The 26,941-nt window shown below is 39.7% G+C and overlaps 1 protein-coding gene across 5 annotated transcripts in view; it reads right to left on the bottom strand.

The window, feature by feature from the left end:
* CD86 (CD86 molecule) overlaps nucleotides 1-22,773 on the bottom strand; it is a 60,380-nt gene extending 37,607 nt beyond the window's left edge. The window contains exon 1 of one of the 5 annotated variants that reach the window (XM_027106235.1): nucleotides 22,690-22,773. In XM_027106235.1, the coding sequence (XP_026962036.1) occupies nucleotides 22,690-22,742 (53 nt within the window). In that variant the 5' untranslated portion in view covers nucleotides 22,743-22,773. Of the gene's footprint in view, nucleotides 1-3,087; nucleotides 3,205-22,689 lie in introns of those variants that run through there. The other 4 variants (XM_027106225.1, XM_027106194.1, XM_027106205.1 and 1 more) reach the window with 4 other exon arrangements.
* Nucleotides 22,774-26,941: the final 4,168 nt, after the last annotated feature.

The raw sequence follows: 26,941 nt of genomic DNA, 5'->3' as shown, positions 1-26,941 counted from the left end.
GCAGTATCAAAGATGCCTAGGTACAAAGAAGAAATGTCTAGGCAGATTCATAAGGAGCAGGGGGGTGCTTTTCTTCACTCCCCAATATTGCAGGTAACTAAAGTCTTAAAATTGAGTCCATTCCCCTCACTTGCCCAGAAGAAGGAGCGTAACATGGCAATAGTAATTAGCTTTTCCAGTCTCCCAGCAGCAAGTTTGTGTATGAGACAGATGCCCAGTTTTCCTAGTCGCATCTAGAATCGGACCTTTCTGAGTCAAGAAGCACTGCTTTTTCAAATTATCAATGGTTTTGGAAACCACTTTTCCCCTTTTGCCAAAAAGTTCCTATGGGTAAGTATCATGCAAAGTTTTACAAGTTCCTCTCTCTGAGTCTGTAAATATCCAATTAGGGGCTCTGCCTGCCATGAATAAGACCCACAGAACTTACCAAAAGGCAGCCATGCCAATTCCGGCAACCTAAGGGAGCCCCTTCCTGTTCTCTCAGAACCAGAATCACGGTCAAAAAGAGAAAACCAAAGTTTCAAGGGCACAGTCTTCTCCCCATTCCATGTACTAACCCAACCCTGGTACTTGGAATTCCCAAATTACTCATTCCTTGGGTAAAGGCATTTTTTGAAAGCCCCTGTTAAAATGCAAATGCTATCTGGAAAGGAGAAATGTCTTTTGTTTTTAGCTATTAAGAGTTAAGTTTGGGCTTCCCTGGTAGCGCAGTGGTTAAGAATCCACCTGCCAATGCAGGGGACACGGGTTCGAGCCCTGGTCCAGGAGGATCCCACATTCCGTGGAGCAACTAAGCCTGTGTGCCACAACTACTGAAGCCCGTGCTCCGCAACAAGAGAAGCCACCACAATGAGAAGCCCGCGCACCGCAACGAACAGTAGCCCCTGCTCCCTGCAACTAGAGAAAGCCTGCGTGTGGCAACGAAGACCCATTGTAGCCAAAAAATAAATTAATTAATTTAAAAAATAATAAAAGAGTTAAGCTCAAGTTAATTTATCTAAATAGGAAATGGAACTCGGAAAGAAATCATATTCACGAAAGGAGGGAGAACAGGGAATGGGACCTTTCCCATCTTGATGGAGAGACAGAAAGTGCTGGATACTTTTCTTCTTCTACATATATTCAAAATGGTTTCTCTCTCCCAAACCTCAGCCTAAGTGTACTCTGATGTGCAGCTCAGAAGGTCTCTATATCAGATTCGAGATGAGGATAAGTGTCTAATAAAGGGTTATATGCTCAGCCTAGGGCCCTATCCGTCCTTCCTGGCCATGAAAGGTGAAGTGTCCCCACTTGCTTGGACTCTGAATGACTCCAGGAAACTCCCCACCACCTCCTCGCTTGTTTAGACATGTTTGCTCTAGTTCTGTGTCTTCACAGCTTCAATCTCCTGGCCCAGAGACCCCTAAACTCAACTCCCACCTCTATCTGATTTTTTTTAAATAAATGTATTTATTTGTTTATTTTTGGCTGCTTTGGGTCTTCGTTGCTGTGCGCAGGCTTTCTCTAGTTGCAGAGAGCGGGGGCTACTCTTTGTTGCGGCGTGCGGGCCTCTCATTGCGGTGGCTTCTCTCGTTGTGGGGCACAGGCTCAGTAGTTGTGGCTCGCGGGGCCTAGAGCGCAGGCTCAGTAGTTGTGGCGCATGGGCTTAGTTGCTCCGCGGCATGTGGGATCTTCCCGGACCAGAGCTTGAACCCGTGTTGGTGGATTCTCAGCCACTGCGCCACCAGGGAAGCCCATCTGATTTTTGAAGCATGGTATCTGAACCTTGATTCTTCTCCTAAGGAATCTAGCTTGGCTCACCCTTTCACCTTTCATGTTCTCTCCCCTCCCACCCTAGCCTCAATTTCATGAAACCCAGTCCTCACCTCCACCAGGAGGGGACATCTGTTATCTGGGGATATCAGAGGAGCCAAAATATCAAGCTCAAAGGCATAGTTATTGAACAGTGAGCACAGTCACAAAGAACCATTTCTTCTCTTCAAAGCACTGTTGCTATATGGTCATTTTTTAGTGTGACTATTTAATTAGCACTGTTTTCCCACTAGGTTAGAAGCTTCAGGAGGACAAGGACCATGTCTTTTATGCTCCCTGTTAGAAACCTGGTACCTAGGATGTAGGAAGCATTCAATAAATGTATTTAGAACACACAAATGAGCAGAGATTTGAAAAAGCTTCCATTATACACAGGATAGCTCATGTAAATAGAGTTAGTGGTATCTGTAGCAGCAAACAGAAGATATAATATAACACTGTGAACTTGTGCACATAATTAAATTGACTTATTTTAGTCTAGAGTCTAAGTCCCAAGATTGAGGTTGGGAGGAACAGGTCAACTCCTCAGTTATTACAATTTGAGAGGAGTGGGAAGTTCCCTTGGCCAAAAATTATTTTCACCTGTCTCTCCAGAGCCTTAAATAACTATTAGTGGAGGCACTATTTTAAGCCTATTTGCAAATGCAAATATGTTCATGGTATACAGAACATGATAAACCACTGCCTGGGCTCTCTTTTGACCTAGGACTATTTCTTTCCAAAGAAGCTATTGGTCTCTGGTGCCAGAAGGGGCCAATATTGGGATGGGGCACTTGGATGGGAGGAAGAAATGGGCAAAGGTTTCTGGACAGGAGAAGGGAAAGGCCAAACAAGAAAGCAGAGGCCATTTCAGAGGGTGTAAGTTTTGTCCCCGTCCTCTGGACCTTCTACTGGCCCAAGGGGCTCAGTCAGGGCTAGCATACTTGGACAGCTTCTCCTGGAGCAGAGCTACTTGTAGCCCCCAGCACTCCAAGGCCAAGAGCGACTGCCAGTGTTTGGTAAGTGGTGCCCTCTATTTCCTGCCTGTCGCGTCTCTTAGCTCACCAAAGCAGACAAAGGGATCTGACTGGAAGAGACACGGTTCAATAATGTCCCACCTGCGACGTAGCTGGTCTGAGAATCAAGCCTAATGGTCAAAGGTTTTAAACACGTACCCCTCACCCCTTCTTACCCACTCCCTTGTTGGCTGTCAGCCCCACCTCTGAACATCTGCCCCAGATGCAGCTTGATCCCATACCATGCTCCCCCAGGCATACAAGCTTCATAAGAACATACCTGTCACAAATGCCCATCCACTGCAGCTCCCAGAGACCAGAGGCATAAGCCCAGTGGCATTCCCGAGGAACACAGAAGCAAGGTATTAAGAATAAACGAAGAGGAGCCTTTGTGAGCTCCCCATACCTCCCAACACTCCTAATAGAGAAAGAATGTCAGGGCTGAGGCTAGATCTCAAATGCAGAAAGGGGAACTGACCAGAGAGAAATAACACCACAGACAGTGACAGTGTTCTCGCTGGTTCCAGATAACTTCTGCTGACAGGTGGGCATTTCCACTGATGAGAATGACTACAGATGCACTCCTGAGAGCGAGTGACTGTAAAGCCCTGAGGAAACCCCCCAAAGACAGCCCCGCCACAAACATGGCAAAGACACCTTCCCTGACAGATTACAGAGGTCTACAGGTAAAGAGTCAGCTCAGTTCAGCAAATGTTTTACTGGGCAGCCATGTGCCAGATGCTCTGTCTGGCTCGGCCGGGTTGCAGGAGACAGTCCTCAACGAGAGAGAGCAGAGAGTCCCAGTGTTTCACCTGTCACCTTCCCCACAAAATCATTCATTGAGTTTCACTCCATGGATCCTGTGAGAACCCAATGAGCCTACACAGCCCCTATTTTCAGATTACCCTAATCTAATCCTCATTGTCGTAGCCTAGAATGTTTCTGTTACCTTGGTTTGCTATTCCTGGAAGCCGATGGTACTCTTGAGTCTGGGGAAAAGTCACAAGAAGAAGTATGAAAGTATGTGAATTCCAAGTGGATTTTTCCAAATCCAGTGCTTAGGCAGAAATAGGCCTCACATATATAATCCTGCCCCAAACGCATAGCTTCTTTTTCTGACCCGATCAGGCCCTACAATGCCCTCTGCTCAATTTTGGGGGCAATTATGTGCCTCTGAGTCTGCAGCTCAGGAGAGAGGCAGCCCCCCTCTGAGCATGCCTCCCCACCTCTTGGAGGCTAGCTGTGCCCTGCAAGGCTGGAGAAATTAAGAGTGACAGAGTGAAAACTGCTTGATGTTGTCTGAGTGGAGGAGGTCCACCCAAGCAAGGGCGTGTGGTGCAGGGGAAGTAGTGCAGGTTTGGAACTGGTGATCAGCCCAAGGGCAAAGCCTGGCTTGAGCCACTGGACCCTGGGCAAGTTATTGAACGCCTCCCAGTCTCAATCTTCTCATCTATGAATTGTGACTAGTAATAGCTTCCTTGCCGCGTTGTTGTGAAAAACAAATGAGGTCTTGCATGTAAAGCACCCGACACAGAGCATGCTCTGCACTGTTTAGTCTTCGTTACTACTTTCCTACCTTCTTTTCGGACTTTCCAATTCTCACTTTGACCTTTCCACAAAAATCTTCCTTCTATCACTGGAAAGGTGATGATCATTCTTTCCCACTACTTCCCCTCAGCCACTCTGTGTGCATACCTTGGAAACGTCATCCTTTACTCGAATAGGCCCCACCTGGGGTTTTCCTCTGGATTTTACAGTCATATAGTTTTTAATTTGAAAGGGTCCATTTGGTTTCCTTATTGTAACACATGAAATTACCCCACCTATCAGAGCACAGGGAACTAATTCACATTTAACTTACTCTTCAACTTTTCTTCTCTTCTTTGTACTCAGCCATCAAAATATAAGATTGACTAAATTGGAAAGTCCTGCTATCAAAATATTTGGAATAGTATTTCCCAAACTTCAGTCATTCTAGGTACTCGTACCACTTCATACCCATGTAAAATCTGTACTATTCTTTGTACAATATTTTTTTCTTAACTTACTTTAAGTAAATTTATTTTAAAAGGGATCCTTATGTCAATACTAAAAATTTTAAAAAGCAGTATCATTTGCCATAAGTAAAGGATGAGTAAAAATAACACGCCACACTGGACTTTGGGATGACAGAGACCTGTGTTCAAACCCCAGCTCCAATAGTTAATAACTGTGTGCTCTTGGGGAAGTTACTTAACTTCTCTGAGCCTTAGTTTCCTCACAGAAGTAATACTAAGTATCTTATAAGCTTGTTGTGAGGGTCAAATAGGATGACATATATACATATATATACATGGTACCTAGCACAGATTCTGGCATGTAGTAGGCCCTTTTTTAAAAAAGGGTTTTGGTTTTTGTTTTCTTTTTTCCATATCCCTTCTTTCATACATTTATTTTAGTTCTTGCTTAGAGCAGCCTCCTCCAAAGCTGTAACATAGAAGTGCAGGGAGATGAGACAGGCAGCAGAAATAAAAGATGATACAGTGTCATGGAATTCTCCTACTCTATGACTTAATTTGAGTTGCAGGGTTGTTTAAGGGACCTCAGAAGTCATTCAGTCTCTCACTCAAGTAACGACCCCCCTCGATATCATCTCTGATAGATGGATGTCCAGTCTTTGCCTTTTCACTAATATTAGAAAACTCACTACCTGATAAGACAGTTATAAGACAAAGGTCTTTTTCAGAGAAAGACAAATACCATACCATATTGCTCATATGTGGAATCTAATTTTTAAAAACGATATAAATGAACTTATTTACAAAACAGAAACAGACTCACAGACAACAAAAACAAACTTATGGTTACCAAAGGGGAAACATGGGGGGGAGGAATAAATTGGGAACTTGGGATTAACATACACACACTACTATATATAAAATAGCTAACCAAGAAGGACCTAATGTGTAGCACAGGAAACTCTACTCAATATTCTGTAATAACCTATATGGGAAAAGAATCTGAAAAAGAATGGATATACGTATATGTATAACTGAATCGCTGTGCTGTACACCTGAAACTAACAAAACATTGTAAATCAACTATCCTCCAATAAAATTAATTTAAAAAAAGACAAAGGTCTTCTTTATAATAATCCCAAACCTCCCACTCCTTACTCCTCACCCCCATAAGTACCATCTAGTTGTCCTTGACATGTTTTCTAGAACTACCAGAATATATGTATGTGTGTGTCTATATCTATATCTGTATCTATATCTATCTAGATATAAAATCCTCCAAATAGTCAAAAGCAGATATTACACATTTCCTTAATAGTCTCTTCTCTCAACTAAATATGGTCAGCATCCTCAACTGTTCCTCATGTGATTTGGTCTCTAGAACCCTAATCAACTTGGTGGCTCTCGTACTGACACCCATCTCCCTGAGTTTGTCAACTGTCTCTTTGCTCACAGAATGAAAGGTGCAGTGACAAGATCACTTTTGTTAATGAGTCAGAGATCAAATTAGCCTGTAAATAGTTGCATTGGGAGGTTGGCTGACCATGATTTTTTTCACATGTCGAGTCAGATCACCACCCTCTGGCCCCATCTTGTTTGTGTATCAGTATTTGGGGCCAGCGTTCAGCCAATCGAAATTACTCTGAATCCCACATATGTCATCCATTGTAAATTAGCCATCCCTCCAAGCCTGTGCCATTTGAAAATCTGATAAGGAGGCCTTACCAAGGGTCATCAGGGCCAAGGACAGAGAGGGTTCAACAGTGATGGCGGTCAACAGTTTCAAATGCTAAGAGGTCAAACAAAATGAAGATCAGTTCCTTGTGTTTAGTGAGGAGGAAGTTGCTGGTAACCTCAGAAACCTGCCTTCTGTGTGGGGCTGCTTCCTCCACTGCCTCACTCCCAGGTGCTGTAAGGTCTGAGGAGGCCAAGGCTACCAGGAAAGCAGCAGGAGGGGAGCGGCTTATAGATGGTGGCTGAGTGGAGGAAACAGATCCCTTCCCTATGTCCTTGCTCAGCTTTGCTCAAGAGATGTTCCTCTGGGACCACATCGTTAGGGTCCACTCTGGGAGGCAAAGCTAGAAACCTGTGGTATTTGGAAACAGCCAAACACTTAGCTGAATTTTCCAATTCCATTCGTATTTGTTGCTTTATATAAATGGCTTCCTGTGGCCAGTGGTCAAGAGGCACTCTAAAAGTATTCCAGGTGGTGGTTCTGATACTGGATAAAATAGTTTCCACAAATAATTGTAGAGAAATGATTTATTGAAATGTTAATTAGTGTTTGTCTTCTGAGCCTCCTTGACACAGAGATTTTTGCAGAGAAGAAAGCAGAAGAGATCTAAAGTCAAAGGCACTTCTGGACTTTTGTGAAAGCCCCTGGAAAAGACAATACAGGTGCCCTAGAGGGTGAGAGACAACACGGAGAGTGCCTTTGAGATGCAGAAGGGAGAGAGGGCAGAGGGGCATGGGGACCACGTGTAGTGGGAATCAAGCACCGCTCTCACTGCTCCCAAAGAGACAACAACCTCAGGGGCAGTGGCTCATGCCTAGAGAGCCAGCGCCCTTGGCTCAGGGGACCCAGCCTCAGTACGTGACCTCATTCCCCACCGTGGCGTGGGGCAAAGAGCTGCCAGACTTCACAGACCACTGTGGGCTAGAAAGTAAGGCTGCCAATGGCAACCAATACAGACTAGGACTTCCACCACTTCTTAGGCACCAGGCAAACTTCCTGAATTCTGACTGGGCCCCAAGAGGGGAAGGGCACCCCTGTATGATCAAGATGGAGTCTCTTGTCCGACTGGCAGAATGGGGGCTCAGAGTTGGGATTAAGAAATAGGAAAAGTGATCATCTCTTACACACTTGGATTCATGGACAGAAATTCATAGCCTACACATGGTATAATCCATGCAGGGGGCCCGGGATTGGACTGTAAACACAGTTTCTGAATTTTTCTTTATTTAGAAGTGATGCAGCCTAGGGCTGGATCCTGTTCTTATTCCCAGCCTTGTCGCACAACCTCTAATAATGCAGGATGGTCAGCCACCCCAGTATCTGACTCTACTTTTAATGAAACTTTGCTGGGTCCACAAACAGGATTCCCTGACACCACCTGAGAAAGAGCATAGAACATTTGCTATGACATTTGCCTTTTACTGCTGTTGTAAAATTGTATTTTTAGAACCTTCGTCCTTAAAGCATAAACACACTAACCACTAAGAGAATGAAAAGACAAGCCACAGACTGGGAGAAATATTTGTAAAACACAAATCTGATAAAGGACTGGTATCTAAAATGTACAAAGAACTCTTAAATCTCAAAGATAAGAAAACAAACAGCTCAATTTAAAAATGGCAGAAGATCCGATTATAGAAAGTCACCAAAGATATACTGATGGCAAATAAAACATGAAAAGATGCTCAGTTTCATATATCATTAGGGAATTGCTGATTAAAACAACAACGAGCTACTAACTACATAACTGTTAGAATGGTTACAATTCACAAAACTGACGGTACCAAGTGCTGATAAGAATGTGGGGCAAAAGGAACTCTCATTCATTGCTGGTAGGAATGCAAAATTATATAGGCGCTTTGGAACACAATCTGACAGTTTCTTATAAAACTTAACATAAGCCTACCATATGACCCAGCAGTCATGCTCCTAGGTATTTACCCAAATGATGTGAAAACTTATGTCCACACAAAAACCTACACATGAATATTTACAGCAGCTTTACTCATAATTGCCAAAACTAGAAGCAACTAAGATGCCCTTTAATAAGTGAATGGATAAACAAACCGTGATACGTCCGCACAATGGGATATTATTCCGTGATTAAAAAATGAGCTATCAAGCCACAAAAAGACATGGCAGAACTTTATATGCATATTGCTTGATGAAAGATGCCAGTTTGAAAAGCATACATACTGTATGATTCCAACTAGATGACATCCTTAAAAAGACATAAACCATGGAGACAGTAAGAAGATCAGTGATTGCCAGGGTACTTGAGGAGGGATGAAGAGGTGGAGCACAGGGGATTTTTAGGGCAGGGAAACTACTCTGTATGATACTGTCATGGTAGATACAGGTTATTATAAATTTGTCAAAAGCCATAGAACACAAAGAGAGAGACAAAGTATGGACTTTAGTTAATAATGTATCAATATTGGTTCATTAATTGTGACAAATATGCCACAGTAATGCAAGATGATAATACTAGGGGAAACTGTACAGCGTAGGGGGTATACGGGAATTCTCTGTATTATCTGCTTAATTTTTCTGTAAATCTAAAACTGTTTTAAAAATAAAATCTATTAATTAAACACACACATGCACACTCACCACATGCAATGATTCCTGGTAAAGCAACCAAATGAACGATGTGACATTTTAGAGGGCTTCTAGACTAGTGGGTAAGAAATTAGCATGAATTTCACAGTCCAGAGGTTCACTTCTCCATGTTGCACATTTATCAGATGCCATGCATAAAATGTTGCAGTGAAAAATCTCCAGTTTTGTGGTTCTGCCCTCTATTTTGACATTTTCTGCATCTTTCTGGTGCAGAGCCATAGATTTTTATGTCAATTACTTAGGTAAATTAAAGAAAAAGCCCCTGTTGTTTTCTAAGGGCCAGATCAATTTAAAAAAAAAAATAGCTTTCAGTTCCATGTTTCTGGAGGAACATTCTTAGAAATAAAATGTTTCTTTTTTCTTTGAGGAGGAGATACAATCTTGAACTACACTTAAAAAAGATTTTATATAGTTAAGCATCAGAGTCTTTTTCTCTGAGCCCAAATTCTGCAGCCTCAGTATTTATATCCTGCAAGTGGGTCGACAAGGTAGGAGAGACCCTCACCCTTACAACCTCTAGCATGGGCTCCCCTCCCGTCCTAGGCTGGCTTGTTTGGTCTCCCTAGCTGCCCCTCCTTCTATTCACTTTCTCATGATGCAAATTCACACCTATCATTCATGCATGCTAAGAAAGAGGCCATGTGTATTGTTTCTTAACTTGTATTTGATCAGCTTCTGAACACCGAAACTAGGACCCAGTGATACACTTTTGCCTAGATGTCCTCTAAGAAGTCAGAAAGGCAAGAGGCACCAACAGTTGTTTTGCAAGATGCTATCAAGTGAATACAAAACATTCTCTCAAAAATCACACGGTGGCTTAATATTCAGCAGCAAAATACGTCTATTTGGATTGAAGATTACATTAGCATGTATTGAAAAGTAGGTTAAGGAAAAAAACTGTCGAAAGGGTAAGCGTCAGGGTACATGCATTTTAGAAAAAGAAGTACTGTTGTACTGGAGATGAGGGTGGCCTTTAGATGAGCTCTTACTTTAGTGGTCTGGGTGAGTGAGGAAAGGGAGGAAGATGGAGCTGGGGGCGACAACCCCAGCATGTGAGGAGCCAACAGGGCAGAATGGGGTGGGGGTGTGCTACGACACACCCAGAATCAGGAGTTTCTGAGAAGTGTGATATCTACAGTGTGGTGAATGGAGACACTTCCTTGTTTGTCCCCATGGAACAAGGCCCTTCACTGGGGGACAGGCCCTAGGGACCAGCGGGGAACTGGACCACAGGTCAGAAACAAGGTTAAGCCAGAGAAGAACGGCAGCTCAAGGGAACCAAGGAATTCACAACTCAGTGGACAGAGACCAGGATTATACCAGCAAGGTCACAACTAGAGCATCCCTCCTGCCTTGCCTGCCTGCTGAGTGCACAAACACCTCCTGGAAGGGCTGGGCAGAGCACCAAGGCTGGTGCCAGAGCATGTATGGGAACTGGTAGTAACTATAGACTCTAGTGACGTCCAAATACATACATTTTATGCTTCACCTGTGTTCCCACTGACCTTTGTATCTCAGTTAACATTTCCCATTTTTCAATAATTCTTAAAAATCCACAGATGTAATTGCACCATTTGGAATTTCTACTTTTTAATTTGCCTTCATTCACCAACAAATGCTTAACCAGCCTTGATTAAGTACAGGCCCTGAGCTGGTCCTGGGATCCAAGGTGAACAAAAGCAGAGGGTCCCTGTCCTCCCAGATCCTGCAGGTGAGTGCAGGAGACCTACGCGATCTAATAATGTCAAGGTACTTGTCACCAACTGATTTTCAACATAAACAACTTCAGTCACATATGATGTCCTAATGATCAAATACCATCTTAAAAGCATGAGGCAGATTCTAACTAGATCATGCAGGCCACAGTTAAGAAAAATTTCCTCAGGCCCTCCATCTCAAGGATAGGCTCTCTGAGAGATATTTCATATTTTAAATGGTCACAGTGTCTGCATGACCATTAGTCATGGGTGGAACAATCGAGAGAGCTCACTTGAGGGAGGCGTAGACTCAGTGATCCTTAACTAATTTAATAATTCTGTGCTCTAGCTATTCAGTAAGGTTTACAATACAATTTTACAATCCCAGGACTTTCTCTGATAGTTTACTCAAAAGATAGTTTACTCGAAAGATAGTTAACAGGTAACATAACCACATAAAATCTTTCCAAGAGGAAGGAAATATATACAGTGGCAAGTTTAAAAATTGATACAATAAATTGCCAACATTGGTGATGGAACTTTTCACAATCTAACAGTGAATATCTGATTCCAAACTTACATCCTTTCAATCTTTAGCATTACCTGGGAACATTAAACCTCAGTTCAGAAGATTGTGATCTCTGAATTTAAAGAGGCCCCTTGCTTAAGAGTATGCACTTACGCATTCTGAGAAACTGTCATTTCTTTCACAAAGTGTTTGACATTTGCCATTTCCTTTATAACCTCGGTTAGAAGAAATAAAATGAGGTAATATTCTAAATGTAAAAGATGCTAGAAGAGTTAAGTTCATGTATTTTTTGCTGTGTGTGCAGAGGAGGGAATACAATACATAACAAAACTAACACATTTTAACAAATGGCAGTATATTTCAAATTTAGGGAAGCACAAAGACCTGAGAAAGCACCTTTTTATGCAAAATATTTATATAGGAGTATAAATAAAATGTGCACTACAAAGTAAAATAAAATAGACTGGGGCATACAGGACACAACTAATATGACTAAGCTTGTTTAAAAAAAAAAAAAAAAACCACTGGATTTTTTAAAGCTTCCATTTCACAGCAGGGTTGAGGGAGGGGGTACTTCATACCCAAAGGCTCACTTCCCTGTGTCATCTTTGTAACCAAAAGCAATGCACATAAGACTTCTGTGAACCCTTAAAATATGTATTTGTCAACTTGAATTTGCAATTTTTAAAGTTGGTGGTGCAGAACCATAGAAGTGTAATTTTTGCAGTTCCCTTCACACACCTTTATCTGGAAAATTCTAAAGGTCCACCACCCGCAGAGGTGTTGCTATATGAAAGAAATTTTCCAGTAAAACAAGATGTTGCTCTTCCTACTCTGCAGCAATGTCAGTAAAGCTTCTTTTGAAAAGTGCCTTAAATAGATTTCCACATATCTGGTTTAAGACAGAAAACAATTTCAAATAAGCCTTGCGCTGGTTAGCTACAGCTTTAAGGTGAGGAGTTGGAATTTTTAAGAAGGACAGCATTTGTAAACCAGTTCCATCTTCGTGTTTCATGGATTGAAGACAGAATATTGTATCTGTCATCACACTTGAGTTGCATTTTCACTATGCACGGCCTATTTGCATACAAACAAAAGAGATTATTTTTAAAAGAGGTTTTCTGTGTTTTTGTTTTGGTCCTTTGGGATGACTGTGGTAAGAAGGGACCAAGCCATTTTCACACCTTGGATTTCACACGTGTTTAAGTGACCCCCTCACTTCCCCTTCCTCCCCACCCACTTCCAATGTCAATGGCGGTCAATGTTAGGATCTTTGTCACCATTTGTCCGGACTATTGCGGCAGCCTCCAGGCTGGTTCCCTCTCACTATCCTTTACCCTACCATTATCTTTCATCAGAAACAATCTGATTATGAAACTTCCTTGCTTTAAAGACTTACTCCCTGTTCCTCATAGGCAGAAGTCACACTTACTTAGCAAGACACATGAGGCCCTTGACAGCCTGAATCCAAGTTTTCTCTTCTGCTTTTATCAGTCAACTCATATAACTTACCCTCGAGTCACACTTGAACTGTTCACTATTCCCTGACCCTCTCAAATCCTTTCAAGGCTTTTTTGCCTTCTTTGCCTTTGCACAGACTGTTCCTTCTGTCTGGAATGCCTTTCCTGCCTTCTCTGTCGGCAAAATGCTCCCCTTCCTTTAAGATCCAGATCATTCCACAGTTCACAGCTGAAACCTTTTTTTTGGCCATCCTCCCCTCCTCTTTTCACAATATCTATACCTTCCTTGCTCCCAAATCACATTACTTATTCTTCCATTATAGCTATTTCCTCATTGTGCTACAATCTCACTGCTCACATGGCTCTCCTGTCCCGAGTTCCACAAGGGCAAGGGACATGTTTCATTCCCCTTTGCGTTCCTGGTGCTTAGCAAAGGAACAGGTCCAGTAAATGTTATTAAAGTTAATAGCTGTTAGCTGATTGCTTATAAGCTAGGTGCTCTGCTAAGTACTTTAAATCTATTACTTCATTTAATCTGCACAAAAAACATACAAAGTTTTACAAGTGAGGGAACTAAGTTGCAGAGAAGTTAGGCCACTTGCTCAGGGACACACAGCTGGCAACCTCAAGGTTTTAGTGGTACATAGAATTGAATCTGTTTAATTTCTAACTGATAATACTATGTGACTATCATTAGAATGTCAGGCATCAGCGTACTTTTTTGGTGTGGTTTGGCACTTTTTTGAGTACATGTCTCTACTCTGCCCCTTACTAATTTTGTGATGTTGAGTAACTTACTAAACCTCACTAAACCTCAATTTCCTCATTTTTTTTCAATGGGGAAAATAATACCAAGCTCACACGGTCATCGTAAGGATCCAGGGACAACACCTATGTAAGTTCCTAGCCCTGTCCCTGCTCATCACAGCCATCACTGTTCCTTCCTTCTTGCAGCCACGCATTTCATATTCCTCCATTAGTTCCCTTAATCCTTACCCTCTGAAAAACTGAAACTATTCAACCTTCTAACAGATGAAGAAACTGAGGCTTAGAGAATTAAGTAACCTGCCCAAAGTTCCTTTAAGCAGATGTTTTTCCTAAGGCCCCCCAGAACTGAATAAGCCCCTGCTATCAATAACTAAGTAGTGTTTAAAGGGATCATGCTGCCTGTATGTGTGAAAATTCAGCTGGAGGCATTAAAGAGCCTGGGTTTGAGCCTGTTTTCCTTTTTTTAACTTTTATTTTCTGGCAACCATGAACACTTAACCAGCCAGGGAATTCTCTTGGAAATAAAGTCTTGGGTGAGCCAGTGAATGGGCACATTAACTTTTCTACTCCCTACTGTCTAAATTCTCCATGTTCCTTGAATTTCCACCTTCTCCACTGAGCTCTCAATCAAGTTCTCCCCTCGCTCCCAATCCACTTCCTTCCAACCCCCCGGGGGAAGATCATGGGAACACTCCCAACTCAGTCAGAAGAGAAGAAGATAAGTGGCCTCTGCCTTAGGATCTGGTTTCCATAGGGAAGTGTCTTGCTGGGTCCACACTTTCAACCCCCTTAGCTTCTGTCTCCCAGCTCTCACCTGTCTTGTTCCATCACTCACTTCTGTTATCTGAGGGTCTCAAAGGTTTTCTATGTTTGCCACTTCTGACTTAGAGTCTGTACCCTGCCACTAGATGACTTTTTACCTTGATTTCATCCTCCTTAGCAGAGCAATGAAATCCCTATTTCTAAAACCCACCAATCTAGAGGTAATCACTATGACTATTTTGACGTATTTGCTTGCTATCTTGTTTCTCTGCATTATTTTCTTTATAATTCCATAGTCATGTTTTTTTCTGTCATCAAGAAGTCATCATCAACTTCACTTTTAGTTTACTTAACCATTCACCTACTATGAAAAATTTAGGTTGATTCTTATTTTTCATTATAGTAAATAATGGTGTAATAAACATTTTTGTGCACAAATCTGTTAACATCCCTGTCTAATTATATAGATCCCTAAAGGTGAAATTATTAGAACAAGATAAATAAGTGTATTTTTATGATAAAGAAAAATGATAGTTTATGTATCTTCTAGAATTAGAAGTATAAATTTGAATATGTTACCCATGATGACTAATGAGCAAAAACGTCTTTATAAATTAAAAGCAGATAAACAGAACTAAAATATTTGAGGTCCAAAAGGCTACAAAGGGGGTTTCAAGGACAACTTCATGAAGACACTCACTTGATTACCAATCACAGGACAGGGTTTCATTTTAATGTTTTTGGCATCCTACCTCATATAAATATATTTTAGGTGGCTTTTTTGTTTGGCTTTCACCTTATTCACTTGCATTGAGCCTGGCCTTCTCTTATCTATAATTAGGAGGTCTATTATAGCAACTTTTGAGTTACAGGTAAAAATCCATTTGCTAGAACTGAGTCAGAAAAGGCAGAGCCAAAGAAATTTAAGACTTCATTTAAAAGATAGGAAATAATAGATTTTAGAGAAAAGAATGTGAAGCCTAAAATATTTCATTTTCACAAGACTCTACATCCATTATAAATTCTTATAACCCTCATAGCATTGGTGAGTACCAGTAGCCTCATTTTACAGATGAAAGCACTGAAGTTCAGGGAGCTGGATAGCTTCCCCAAGGTGACATCACTAATAAGTACAAAATTACTTATTAACTACTTATTATTTGACACCAGCCCGACGGACTCAAAATGCTGGCACTTATCTAAGACACAATACTACCTACAGACAAACAGAAAACAGACACCTTTGTGCTCCTGGGGAACCCCACACACTTCACTCATAAAAATATCACCACATTTGATATATTTACCACTAAGCTGAGCTCTTTCAGGACAGAAATCATATTTGCTCGTCTTTGGTATATTTCAAATGTGTGGCATAGTGCCTGGAACAAAGGTGCTGAATGAACTGAAAAAATTACTTAGAACATAGAGAAATAGGCAGTGGCCAAGTGTGCTTGTATCTGAATTTTTAAGTCTCTTGATACAGCGTCTTAAATTGCTTTCCAGAAAAGTTATAGCCATTCACAATCCCACAATCAGTAGTATATGAAAGAACCATTCTTCCTGTATACTCTGAGCATTAATACCCCCATCCCCTAATGAAATATAAATTATTAATTTGATAAATGAATATATCTCATTGGTGTTTACACTGGCATTTCCTTAATACTTAGTGAAGATGAAAATTTTGTCTTTTAAAATTACATTTTAAACTGTTTATTTTGAAATAATTAAAGATTCAAAGGAAGCTGAAAAAATGTGTACAGGGAGGCCCTATGTACCCTTCAACCAATTTCCCCCAAATGGTAATGTCTTGTATAACACTAGTACAATGTCAAAATCAGGAAACTGACATTGGTTTAATCCACAGAGTTTATTCAGATTTCACCAGTTTTATGTTTTATGTGCACTCCTCTGTGTGTGTGTGTGTGGTTCTATGCAGTTTTATCACACGTGTAGATTCATGTAACAACTGCCATTATCAGGATACAGAACTGTTCCACCACCACAAGGCTCCCTGATGCTATCCCTTTGTAGCCACACATACCTCTTCCTTTCCCCACCACCCCTAACTATGGCAACCACCAACTTGTTCTCATCTCCGTGATTTTGTTGTCTCAAGAATGTCATATAAATGGAATCACACAGTAGCATTTTGGGATTGGCATTTTCACTTAGCCCTGGAGATTCATTCAAGTTTCTGTGTGTACCAGTAGTTCTTTCCTTTTATTGCTGAGTAGTATTTCATGGTATATGTGTAGCACAGTTTGTTTAATCATTCACCCAAGGAAGGACATTTTTCCCCTTAGTTTTCGACCATTAAGAATAAAGCTGGTATGAGTATTCATGTACTGTTTTTTGTGTGAACATAGGTTTTCATTTCTCTGGGATAAATGCCCAAGAATGCAATTGCTGGGTTATATGGTAAATGTATGTTTAGTTTTGTAAGAAACTGCCGAACACTTTTCCAGAGTGGCTGCACCATTTTACAGTCCTAGCAGCCACGTATGAGTGATCCAGTTTCTCTGCAACCTGCCAGCATTTGGTGTTACCATTATTTTTTACTTTAGCCATTCTGATAAGTGTACGATAATAGCTCACTATGGTTTTAACTTTCATTCCCATAATGGATAATGATGTTGAACATCTTTTCATGTGCTTACTTATCATCTGTATATCCTCTTTGGGGAAATGTTTTTATGTCTTTTGCCCATTTTATAACTGGATTATTTGTTTAACTGTTTAATCTGATAAGTGAAAACATCTCATTGGTGTTTCTTCAATGTCTACTGAAAATGAACATTTTTTTGTTATTTGTATATTTTTAAATCACTTAATTATTAACGGCATTGGATTGCTTTTGTCACTTCATAATTGTTGTTTTCCATTCCCAATTAGATTATAAAAATTGTATGTCTGCTTTTTCTTCTGTATCCTCCATACTGCCTTAAAACTATCAGGTTCTTGATAAAGATTTATTGTTTACTCGGTTGAAAATAGTTGTAAGATGGAGGTGATGATCTAGGTTTATCTTTTGGGTACTTATTTATTTCAGGTTTTACCCCATGGTTATTTCCTGGCTGCTATTGACTAATTCATTTATTTCGCTAAATGTTCATTTAAAAAAATTTTATTAGATCTTTTAGTAGAGTCAAACCTGATTAATTTGATCCCCAATAATATAGAAGTGTGACATTTGCATTGCTTGGCCAATAATATCCTGAGGCTACAGAAGGCAAATTTTAAACTCACTTTGACTTCCAAGTTTTCTAAGACAATGCTTTAATACTTCCCTATTCCAATTCTACTATGTTTTTTCCTGCTTATTGACCTAAGTTATAATAATCCCCCAAATTCCACTCAGGCTTGTTTTTTCCTTTACATCATTAGGTTCACCACAGTCTTACAACATCCCCCTTACAACATCAGATTCATCTGAGAAGCTTTGAAAAACACATTTCTTATGGCTTAACAAAAGAGAATGGAATCTATGTCAGTACCACAAATCCAACATGTGAAATGACAGCTGCAGAAAGCAGAGGAGACTCCAGGTCTGGCCGATTGACTCTAGGGTGTCTCCGTGTGGCTCTTTATGGACAGCAGAAGTGAGTTTGGTTCAGTGAAGAGGTCCCCTTTCATCACCTAATGTTTTGTGGGAGTGATCTATCTGCTGTCTCTGTTCTCAGCTCTCTAAGATCTACCCTCTTAGATAGGGTAGATGGGTGTGTGCTCCACAAAGGTCACCACGGACCTCTGGACTGACATTTTCAGTCATTTTCCTACTTCACCTTTCTGCAGAATTTGACACCGTGACTACCCTCTACTTTTTGAAATATTTTTCTCCTTTTAGCTTAGGTGACCTAATCCTTTATTGGTTCCTTACCAACCTCTCTGAGATATTTATTCACAGTTTCTTTCTCTGGCTATTTGCACCCTCACCAAAGGATTATGTACACCCACCAAATGTATTAGTTTGTTAGGGCTGTGATAACAAAGTACCACAAACTTTGTGGTTTAAACAACCCTCCTTCTGAGGGTTTTAAGGGAAGGATCTGTTCTAGGCCTCTCTTCTTGGCTTGTAGATGGCCATCTTTTCCAAGTCTCTTCACATGGTCTTCCCTCTATGCATGATTCTGTGTCCTAATTTCCTCTTACTTTTAAGCATATCAGTCATCTTGGATTAGGGCCCATCCTAATGACTTCATTTTAGCTTGATTATCTCTGTAAAGACCCTATCTCTAAATATAGTCACATCCTGAGATACCATTAAGAAGAATGGTATTTTCATATACTACTGATTGTGGGATTGTGAATGGCTATAACCTTTCTGGAAAGCAATTTAAGACTCTGTACCAACAGTCTTAAAACATATAAATTTTGAGGGGACACAACCAACCCTTAACCCTTAGTCCCTAGAGTCACTTTTTCTGTATCTCATGTGCTCAGTGTAGAAATTTGGTAAATATGCTTTGTCTTTCCATGAACATGTCCTCCTCTTTTTTTAAACTGAAGTACTGTTGATTTATAATATTATGTTAGTTTCAGGTGTACAGCTGTCCTTCTCTTTCTTGCATCTCTCCCCTCCCCTGGTTCCTATGACATCACTTTTCTCCTGCTCTGTTCCCATTCTTTCTAGTCCCTCCTTGGTGTCTACTGTGGACTCTTTATCCTCATCTACCTCCTTAAATGTCAAAATTTTCCAGCTTCCATCCTTAGCTTCTTCTCAATTCACCATTCCCTCTCCCTAGTGATCTCACCCACGAGAATTTCAACTATCACCTATACTTGTGCTGAAGCCTCTTAATGTTTTCTGCAGCCCATACCTCTTTTTTGAGCTTCACACCTGTATATCCACTTGTCTACTTGGACATCACCATCTAGCTGCTCCAAGAGATCTCAAATTCAGCATGTTAAAAAATGAATTCGACTTCTGTCCTCTTTCCCCTAGCCCAAACCCAATCCACTTGCTATATCCTCCATTTTGTGAGGATGCCACTGTACACTTAAATCTCTCCTTCCAAGCTCCATATCTGTCAAAAACCAAATCCTATCAATTCTGGTATGTAAATATCTCCTAAACGCATCCTCTCCTCTCTCACCCTACCATAACTGCCCTGGTTCTATGTCCTTAACGCCTCTCCTTGAATTAGTTTCCTATAGTCCTATTAGCCTAATAGTTTCCTAAATGAGTTCCTTGTTAACTCAGTTCTGCACTCTGCTGCCCGAGGCATTTTTAAAGCAAATTTTATCGTATTTTTGCTTGTTTATGGTTCTTCAAATGTAGGCTGTGACTTTAGGATAATCACAATGGATGCCTGGGCTCGGGGCAGGGGGGAGAGAGTGTCCTTGTTCTAACCCCTCCCAGTGTCCACCTCATCCTCTATGAGTACTACTTGCCAGGCATCTTCTCACAGCTATACCTGCAATTCCCCCATGCACCCCATTTGTCTACTTAATTACCCAGACCTTGGGTGTTTAAATTATGTTGACTTCCCATGAAGCCCACAGCTGGTGGTCTAAAAACCCTCAGGAGGGTCTCTGAGCCATCTTTTCTCTCCTGTACTAGTTCTCTGCTCCTGGCTTCATCCTTGCATCTAACTTGGCTCTTGGCTTCCCTACCCTCATCCTCCTTTCCAGCATTTGGCTTCCCACTGTGATCAGAGTCATTTCCTGGAAGTGGCTGGTCTTGTCCTTGGGCTCTGCCTGTTTCACTGTCAGCTCCCCTGGGAGCCCAGCCTAGGGTTGTCCTGACAGGCTCAGAGGGGATTGAACACTTCTGCTGGGAAAAAACTTTCCTGATTCTAATCCTAGCATTGACATCAAGTAGCTGTATCATCTTGGACAAATGACCTCCCTTCTATTTCTTAATCCTAACAGTAATAGTAATAAACAACAACAATAATAATAATCACTGAGTACTTATCGAGGCAAGGTTCTAAGTACCTTACATGGATTATCTCATTAAAATCTCACAATTATCGCAATTATCCCAATTATACAGTAAAACACTAAGGATTTCAATTGTTAAGCAATTTGTCCAAGGTCACACAGCTAGAAAGTGAAAGAATCCGGGACAGAAACACTAGCACTTTGGTTCCTAACTGTGGCCACTTAACCCCTGCACTGTTCTTCCTTTCACCGTGCAGCTCACTCCAGAGCCATGAGATCCATTTGTAAAGTAAGGAAATGAGCACTCTGGTCTCTTCCACATAGAATATTCTATGAAAATAGGCTTATCAGGATCTAGTGATTTATGGGTAGAGTGAGTATATTTTGAGAAGGAGTTAAGAGACAAAAAAGTTAAACATAAAGGGCCAAAGCCCTAACAGTGGAACTCCACAAATTATGAGTGATCACATACCACTAGGTAGCTGACTGCTTTTCTGAGAGAAGCCAGCTATTGGTTACTTTTTCTTAAATATCTAGTTTTATTTTTCTGCCTGCAGATGTGATCCAAGTTCAAAAGCACAAAGTAGAAAATAAAAATCATCTGTATTTCTAACATTGTATGTATAGAGGTATCATGTATAAAAGTAGTAGCAGTGTACATTCTGTTTTTTGTCTTATACAAAATACATTAAGAATTGTTCTACAATAGAGTTTTTAATGATTGCATGGTATTTCATCATGGATGTTCCATAATTAACCAACTACTTATGTTTAGATATTTAAGTTGTTTCTAAGATTTTCCCTATGAGAAACAGTGGCAAGAAAAATATGCTTGCGCCCTTACAATAAATTCCTAAAAGTTGAACTACTTGGTTAAAAGGCGTATACATTTTGCTTTTGGTATGTATCACTAGATTATTGTCTAGAAAGATTATATTATCATCAACAGGTAATAAGGGTATAAATGTTCCTCCCTCCTTAGAGACACATAGGATTCTTGCTTGCTTGCTTTTCAAACAAAGTATTTGCCAAGTTGATAAAAGAAAAATGACATTTCACTTTAATTTGCATTTCTTTTATTTCAGATAAGACTAAATAGTATTGGCCATTTATATTTTAAAATTTCCTGTTCATGGTCAATTTTCAGGCACTGTGAAACAAAGAGAATCTTAACAAGAACAGTATAGACAGTGGCCTGTGGTTCTATAGACATCTGCAGGCAGTGTTAGCATAAGGTACCACTTCTGTGGTTCCACAAAATTATATATTCTGAAATTGCTCACTTCATACGTGGGTAACATTTAAAAATTTCACTGGAGGGAAAAGGAGTCTTTACTTGGAAATTAAATTCTAATCTTCTGAAATAAAAGCAGCAAAGCTGTCTACCAAACCAGTAAGCACTGGATAGACGAGGGTTACGTAGATTTTCAAAGAACAATAAGAAATAACCAGTGACCCCAGCTGCCACCATCCAAGAGAAGGGTGGATGTGACTTCTTCCAGTAAGTCACTGCCACGGGGGCCTGCCGGGACATGGAGAAACCTTGTGGTGCAGGACAAAGTGGAAAGAAACATTTTTACTCCTTATGACCAGCGTGACCTTGAGTTAATTATTTAGCTGCTTTAAGCCACAGTTATCTCATCCATAAAACACAATGATGATATCATCTGCCTGAGAGTCACTGTGAAGATTAAAATTCAGTGAAATCACACTAGTAAACTACACAGCATATCATGCATATTCGATACCTGGTAGCTAACTGAATTACTCTACCTCCTTCTGCTACCTCACCCTGCTCAGAATCTCCCATGGCCTCTTTGTGACTCATGATCTGGGTTCTGCATTTGCTATTTACACCTCTTATTCCTCTTCCTTTTCCTCAGCCTCTCTCCTTCTACTTTCTCTATCTCATTCCCGACCCCCAGGCCAAACTGACCTTGGTGTCCATTGAATTTACTCCCTGTCATTTGTTATACTTGTACAGACATTTTAAAATTTCCTCATTCTTGAAATCAGTAACTGTAACATTTAAATATCTGAAAAAAAATTTCAAAAATCAAAATTAAATCACTTAAAAAACCCCCAACAACCAATAAACATTTTGACATTTCCATAATTCTCATCTTTAATTAGTAGTCAAATATCTTCAGTAGACATTTTTTAAAAGCTCTCCTGCCTTGGAGGTATGGGATCATCTTAGAGTGATGGAGCAAGAAGGTGCGAATGGCTTCAAGACTCTAGCTAACCTTCCATAGCATAGATTGCTCTTTCTCCCAGATATTCCTGCTGCATAAATACATCCTTAATACATAATTAGCATTCTTGGGCAGGAAGGACAGAAAACAGCACCATCCTCGATCTCAGCCTGACACTGAGGTCACTTAACTCATAACTGCCTTTCAAGAATAAGAATGATCACTCACCATCCGAGACCCATCTTCACTGGTTTCTGCTGTTGGGGTAACTGTCTGGGCATGACCTCGTTTGTTGTCTGTCTGTCTGTGCTAGTTGGCAGTGGGAGGAGGAGCAACCCCTCCTACACCCCTGAAAGCTTTCCTCCTCAATGACTGTATACTTTGTAACTTTCTTTATTAAAGGCTGTTCCTCTTTTTTTCTACAGATTTTGCCAACACTTGTGGAAGAAATTTAACCCTTTTCTTGCATTTGAATTTGTTGACCTAGGTCTAAATATATTTAAAAAATAATAATTCAGTGGCTTGAGTTCCAGACATGGCATTAAGATGAAGCTGACTAAAAATCCCCCCTCTTGAAACTCCTTCAAAAAGCCTAGAAAATAAGATAATAAAAAGAGAAAAAAAGAAACCCACAACACTCTGCATCTGTAAGATAGAATAAAAGAACGTTCTGTAGATTTTGGTAAGACAATAAAAAGTGTGATTTATTATGGATGTGTATTGGAAGTGCGTAGCCTCCCCCTGTGATTTCCACCACCAGGATGATGGAGGATTTCACTGAACTTCAAGGGCAAGGGGGTGACCTCCTATGAGAGCTGCACAACCAAGGAGGTCAAACAAAAACTACCACTTTTATTATGTCATTTCTACTATAGCCAAAAGTTAGATTGGTCAAAGAGAGGATTCCTGAAATAGAGACCTGAAAAAAAAAAGCAGAACCCTAAAATTAAAAGATGTACTTGAGAGAGAAACATAAAATTCATCAAGTGGAATCTATTACCAGAAGAAAAGAAATTTCCACGTATGAACTAAAAAAGGCACAATTAAGGAACTCAAAGGGTTCAGATGGTCAAAAAAATGTTTTTAAGAAAATGGATTTTCATCCAGAGAAATCATTATGAGCATTTTAAATTCCAAAGGCAAAGAAAACTAAAAAAAAGAGAAAAAAAATTAAAGTAGGATGACTGCAGAGAAAGTTAAACCAGCTTGGCATCTTAATCAACCCTAAATGTCAGAAAACTACAGAACAATATCCATAGTGTTTTGAGGTAGCATTCTCTGCCCAGATAAGATGCCAGTTAAGTGTGAAGTCAGTAGAAATATATTACCAAGCAGACAAAAACAACAACAACAAAAATACCACCACTAAGATAACCTTCCAAAGTAAATTACTTAAATATGTGTGTTCCCAAATAATTAGAAATGAATTAAAATTGAAAGCCTAAGAATGGAAAAGCTATGATTAAAGAAAGAAATAAAACTTTGGTAAGCTTAAAAGCCAGTAAAATATACAGAGATAACACTAAAAAAAATTGTTGTAAATTAGTTTAGAAGATCAGAATGTTAAGAAAAATTATTAGAAATAGATTACCTATATTATTTTTAATGAAGTTTGAAAATAACAGGTGATAGGATTCTGGGAAGATGGCAGAGCAAGAAGCACCAGGAATCTCTCTAACTGCCTAGACAATTGCACTGGCAGAATCTGTCTGATGTAACTATTTTGGAACTCTGTAGTCTATTGAAGGCTTTCAATTTCCAAGGGAAGGCTTGGACTGTAAATTGTGGTTAATTTCAATCAATTTCAGCTCGTGGCACAGGGGAGCAGCTAGGCATCTGCCACTCCCAGTTCCACTGCAGGCAATTGTGTACAAGTTCCTGGAGCATCTTGCACACAGCTTGCATGTATCAAGGTGGGCAAAACAAGACCCTGTACTCCAAATATCTGGGATATATGTCCTGATCCCTGATTGCTGCTTCAGGTACAGAAGTGCAGGCAAAGAGATAAGAAGCCGTTTTTGTTGCACCTCCCCAGCCGCCAGCTGAAGTGACTTACAGTGGATTGAAAGGACTGGTGCCCTTCCTCTTCCTTCCTTTTTCTCTTTTTCCACTCTTTGGAGCCAGACATTAAAGACTAGGAAATTCAAAAGCAACTGCATATATGGGGAAAATTAGAAAGTGGGAAAGACAAAGACTCAACAAAGACCTGAAAGGACCTTAAGTTTATACCTCAGTGTGATCCTTGGCACAGAGACAGCCTACAACGATTTAAAAAAACAAAAAGAATAACAAAAAGCAAACAGTGGGAAAGGTGGCTAATCTGATGTCCAGAGTTACCACAGTAGATTCAAATGTCCAGCTTTCAACAAAAAAATCATATCACAATGTATATAAAGGAAAATATAAACTTCCTCTTAGAATTTTCCATTAAAAGGAAAAAATAAATCAACAGAAACTGATCTTGATAAAGACTTGATGGCACATCTACTTTAAAACAACTATCTTAAAGATGCTCAAAGAACTAAAGGAAGATGTGGAGAAAGTCAATGAAATGATGTATGAACAATATGGAAGTATCAATAAAAGAGATAGGAAACCTGAAAAGAAACCAAAAAAATTGTAGAGCTAAAAAGTACAATAACTGAAATTTTAAAATTCACTGGAAGGAGTCAAAGGAAAATTTCAGTAGGCAGAAGGAAGAATCAGTGAACATGAAGATAAGACAAAAGAAATTGTCAAGACTGAGAAACAGGAAAAAAGATGAAGAAAAATTATCAGAGCCTAAGGTACCCATGGGACACCATGAAATCAATCAACATATTCATTGTGAGAGTCCCAGAAGGAGAAAAGAAGGAGAAAGGGGCAGAACACTTCACAAATTTGATGAAAGACATGAATATAAACATCCAGGCAGCTCAACAAACTGCAAGTAAGATGAACTCAAAGAGACCTACGCTGAGACATATTATGATGAAGTTTCTGGAAAGCTAAATACAAAGAATCTTCAGAGCATTGGTTGAGAAGGACTTGTAATATACAAGGGATTCTCAATAAGATTAGCACCACATTTCTTATCAGAAACTTTGGAGGCCATGGGCCAATATATTCTAAGTACTAAAAAAAAAAAAAAAAGAAAAACCTGTCAATCAACAACCCTATATATGGAAAACCTGTCCTTCAAATGTAAGGGAGAAATTAAGTCATTCCCAGGTAAACAGAAGCTGAGAGAGTTGTTTACTACTAGATTTTCTCTGCAAGAAATGCAGAGAAAGTCCTGTAGGGTGAAATGAAAGCAAACTAGAGAGTAACTCAAAGTTGTATGAAGAAATAAAGATCTCAGTAAAGGTTAATACACTGGCAATTCTAAAAGCGAGTATTATTGTAACTTTGATTTGTAACTCTACATTTTGTTTTCTACATAATTTAAGAGATTAATGCATTTAAAAGACTTATTAGTTTATGTTTTGGAGCACACAATGAATAAAGATGTAATTTTGTAATATCAGCAACTGAAAGAGGTGGTGACAGAGTTGTAAAGGAGCAGAGTTTTTGTTTATTATTAAAGTTAAGCAAGTATAATTCAGATTAGAATGCTACAGCTTTAGTATGTTTAATTGTAATCTCCATGGTAACCACAAAGAAAATAGATATAGAATATGTGTAAAAGGATATAAGAAAGAAATTTAAACATTTCACTGCAAAAAATTCAACTAAACACAAAGGAAGATGATAATGTAGGAAAAGAGGGACAAAAAAATCTATAAGGAAGGGAGAAAACAAATAGCAAAATGACAAAAGTAAGTCTCTCCTTTTCAGGAAGTATTGATAGTTGGAGACTTCATTAGACCACTCTCCATAATGGATAGAACAACCAAATAGAAGATAAGTAAGGAAACAGAGGACACAGTAGACTGACTAGATCCAACAGACATACATAGAACACTTTACCCAACAACAACAGCATACATCTTCTCAAGTACACTTAAGATATTTTCCAGGGTAGACTATATGTTAGGCCTCAAATTAACTTTCAATAGATTTTAAAGATGTCATGCAAAATATCTTCTCAGACCACAATGGGATGAAGTTAGAAATCAATAACAGAACCCAAACTGGAAAATTCACAAATTTGTGGAAATTAAACAACATATTTTTAAGCAACTGCAGGATCGAAGGGGAAATCACAAGGGATATTAGAAAATACTTAGAGATGAATGAAAACAAAAACAAAACACGAAAACTTATGGGACACAGTGAAAACTAGGACTAAGATTGATATTTATAGCTATAAACACTGATGTCAAAAAACAAGGATCTTTGTTGTAAAGCGGAGACTAACACACCATTGTAAAGCAATTATACCCCAATAAAGATGTTAAAAAAAAAAAAACAAGGATCTCAAATCAACAATGTAGTGAACTAGAAACTTTACGTCTTAAGAAACTAGAAAAAGAACAAACTAATCCCAAAAATAGCAGAA

Source organism: Aethalodelphis obliquidens, unplaced genomic scaffold (assembly GCF_003676395.1).
Source record: "Aethalodelphis obliquidens isolate GAN/ISIS:26980383/991018 unplaced genomic scaffold, ASM367639v1 scaffold1, whole genome shotgun sequence".
NCBI lineage: Eukaryota > Metazoa > Chordata > Mammalia > Artiodactyla > Delphinidae > Aethalodelphis > Aethalodelphis obliquidens.
Note: the sequence above shows the minus strand (reverse complement) of the source record. Positions and strands in the feature narration are given on the sequence as shown.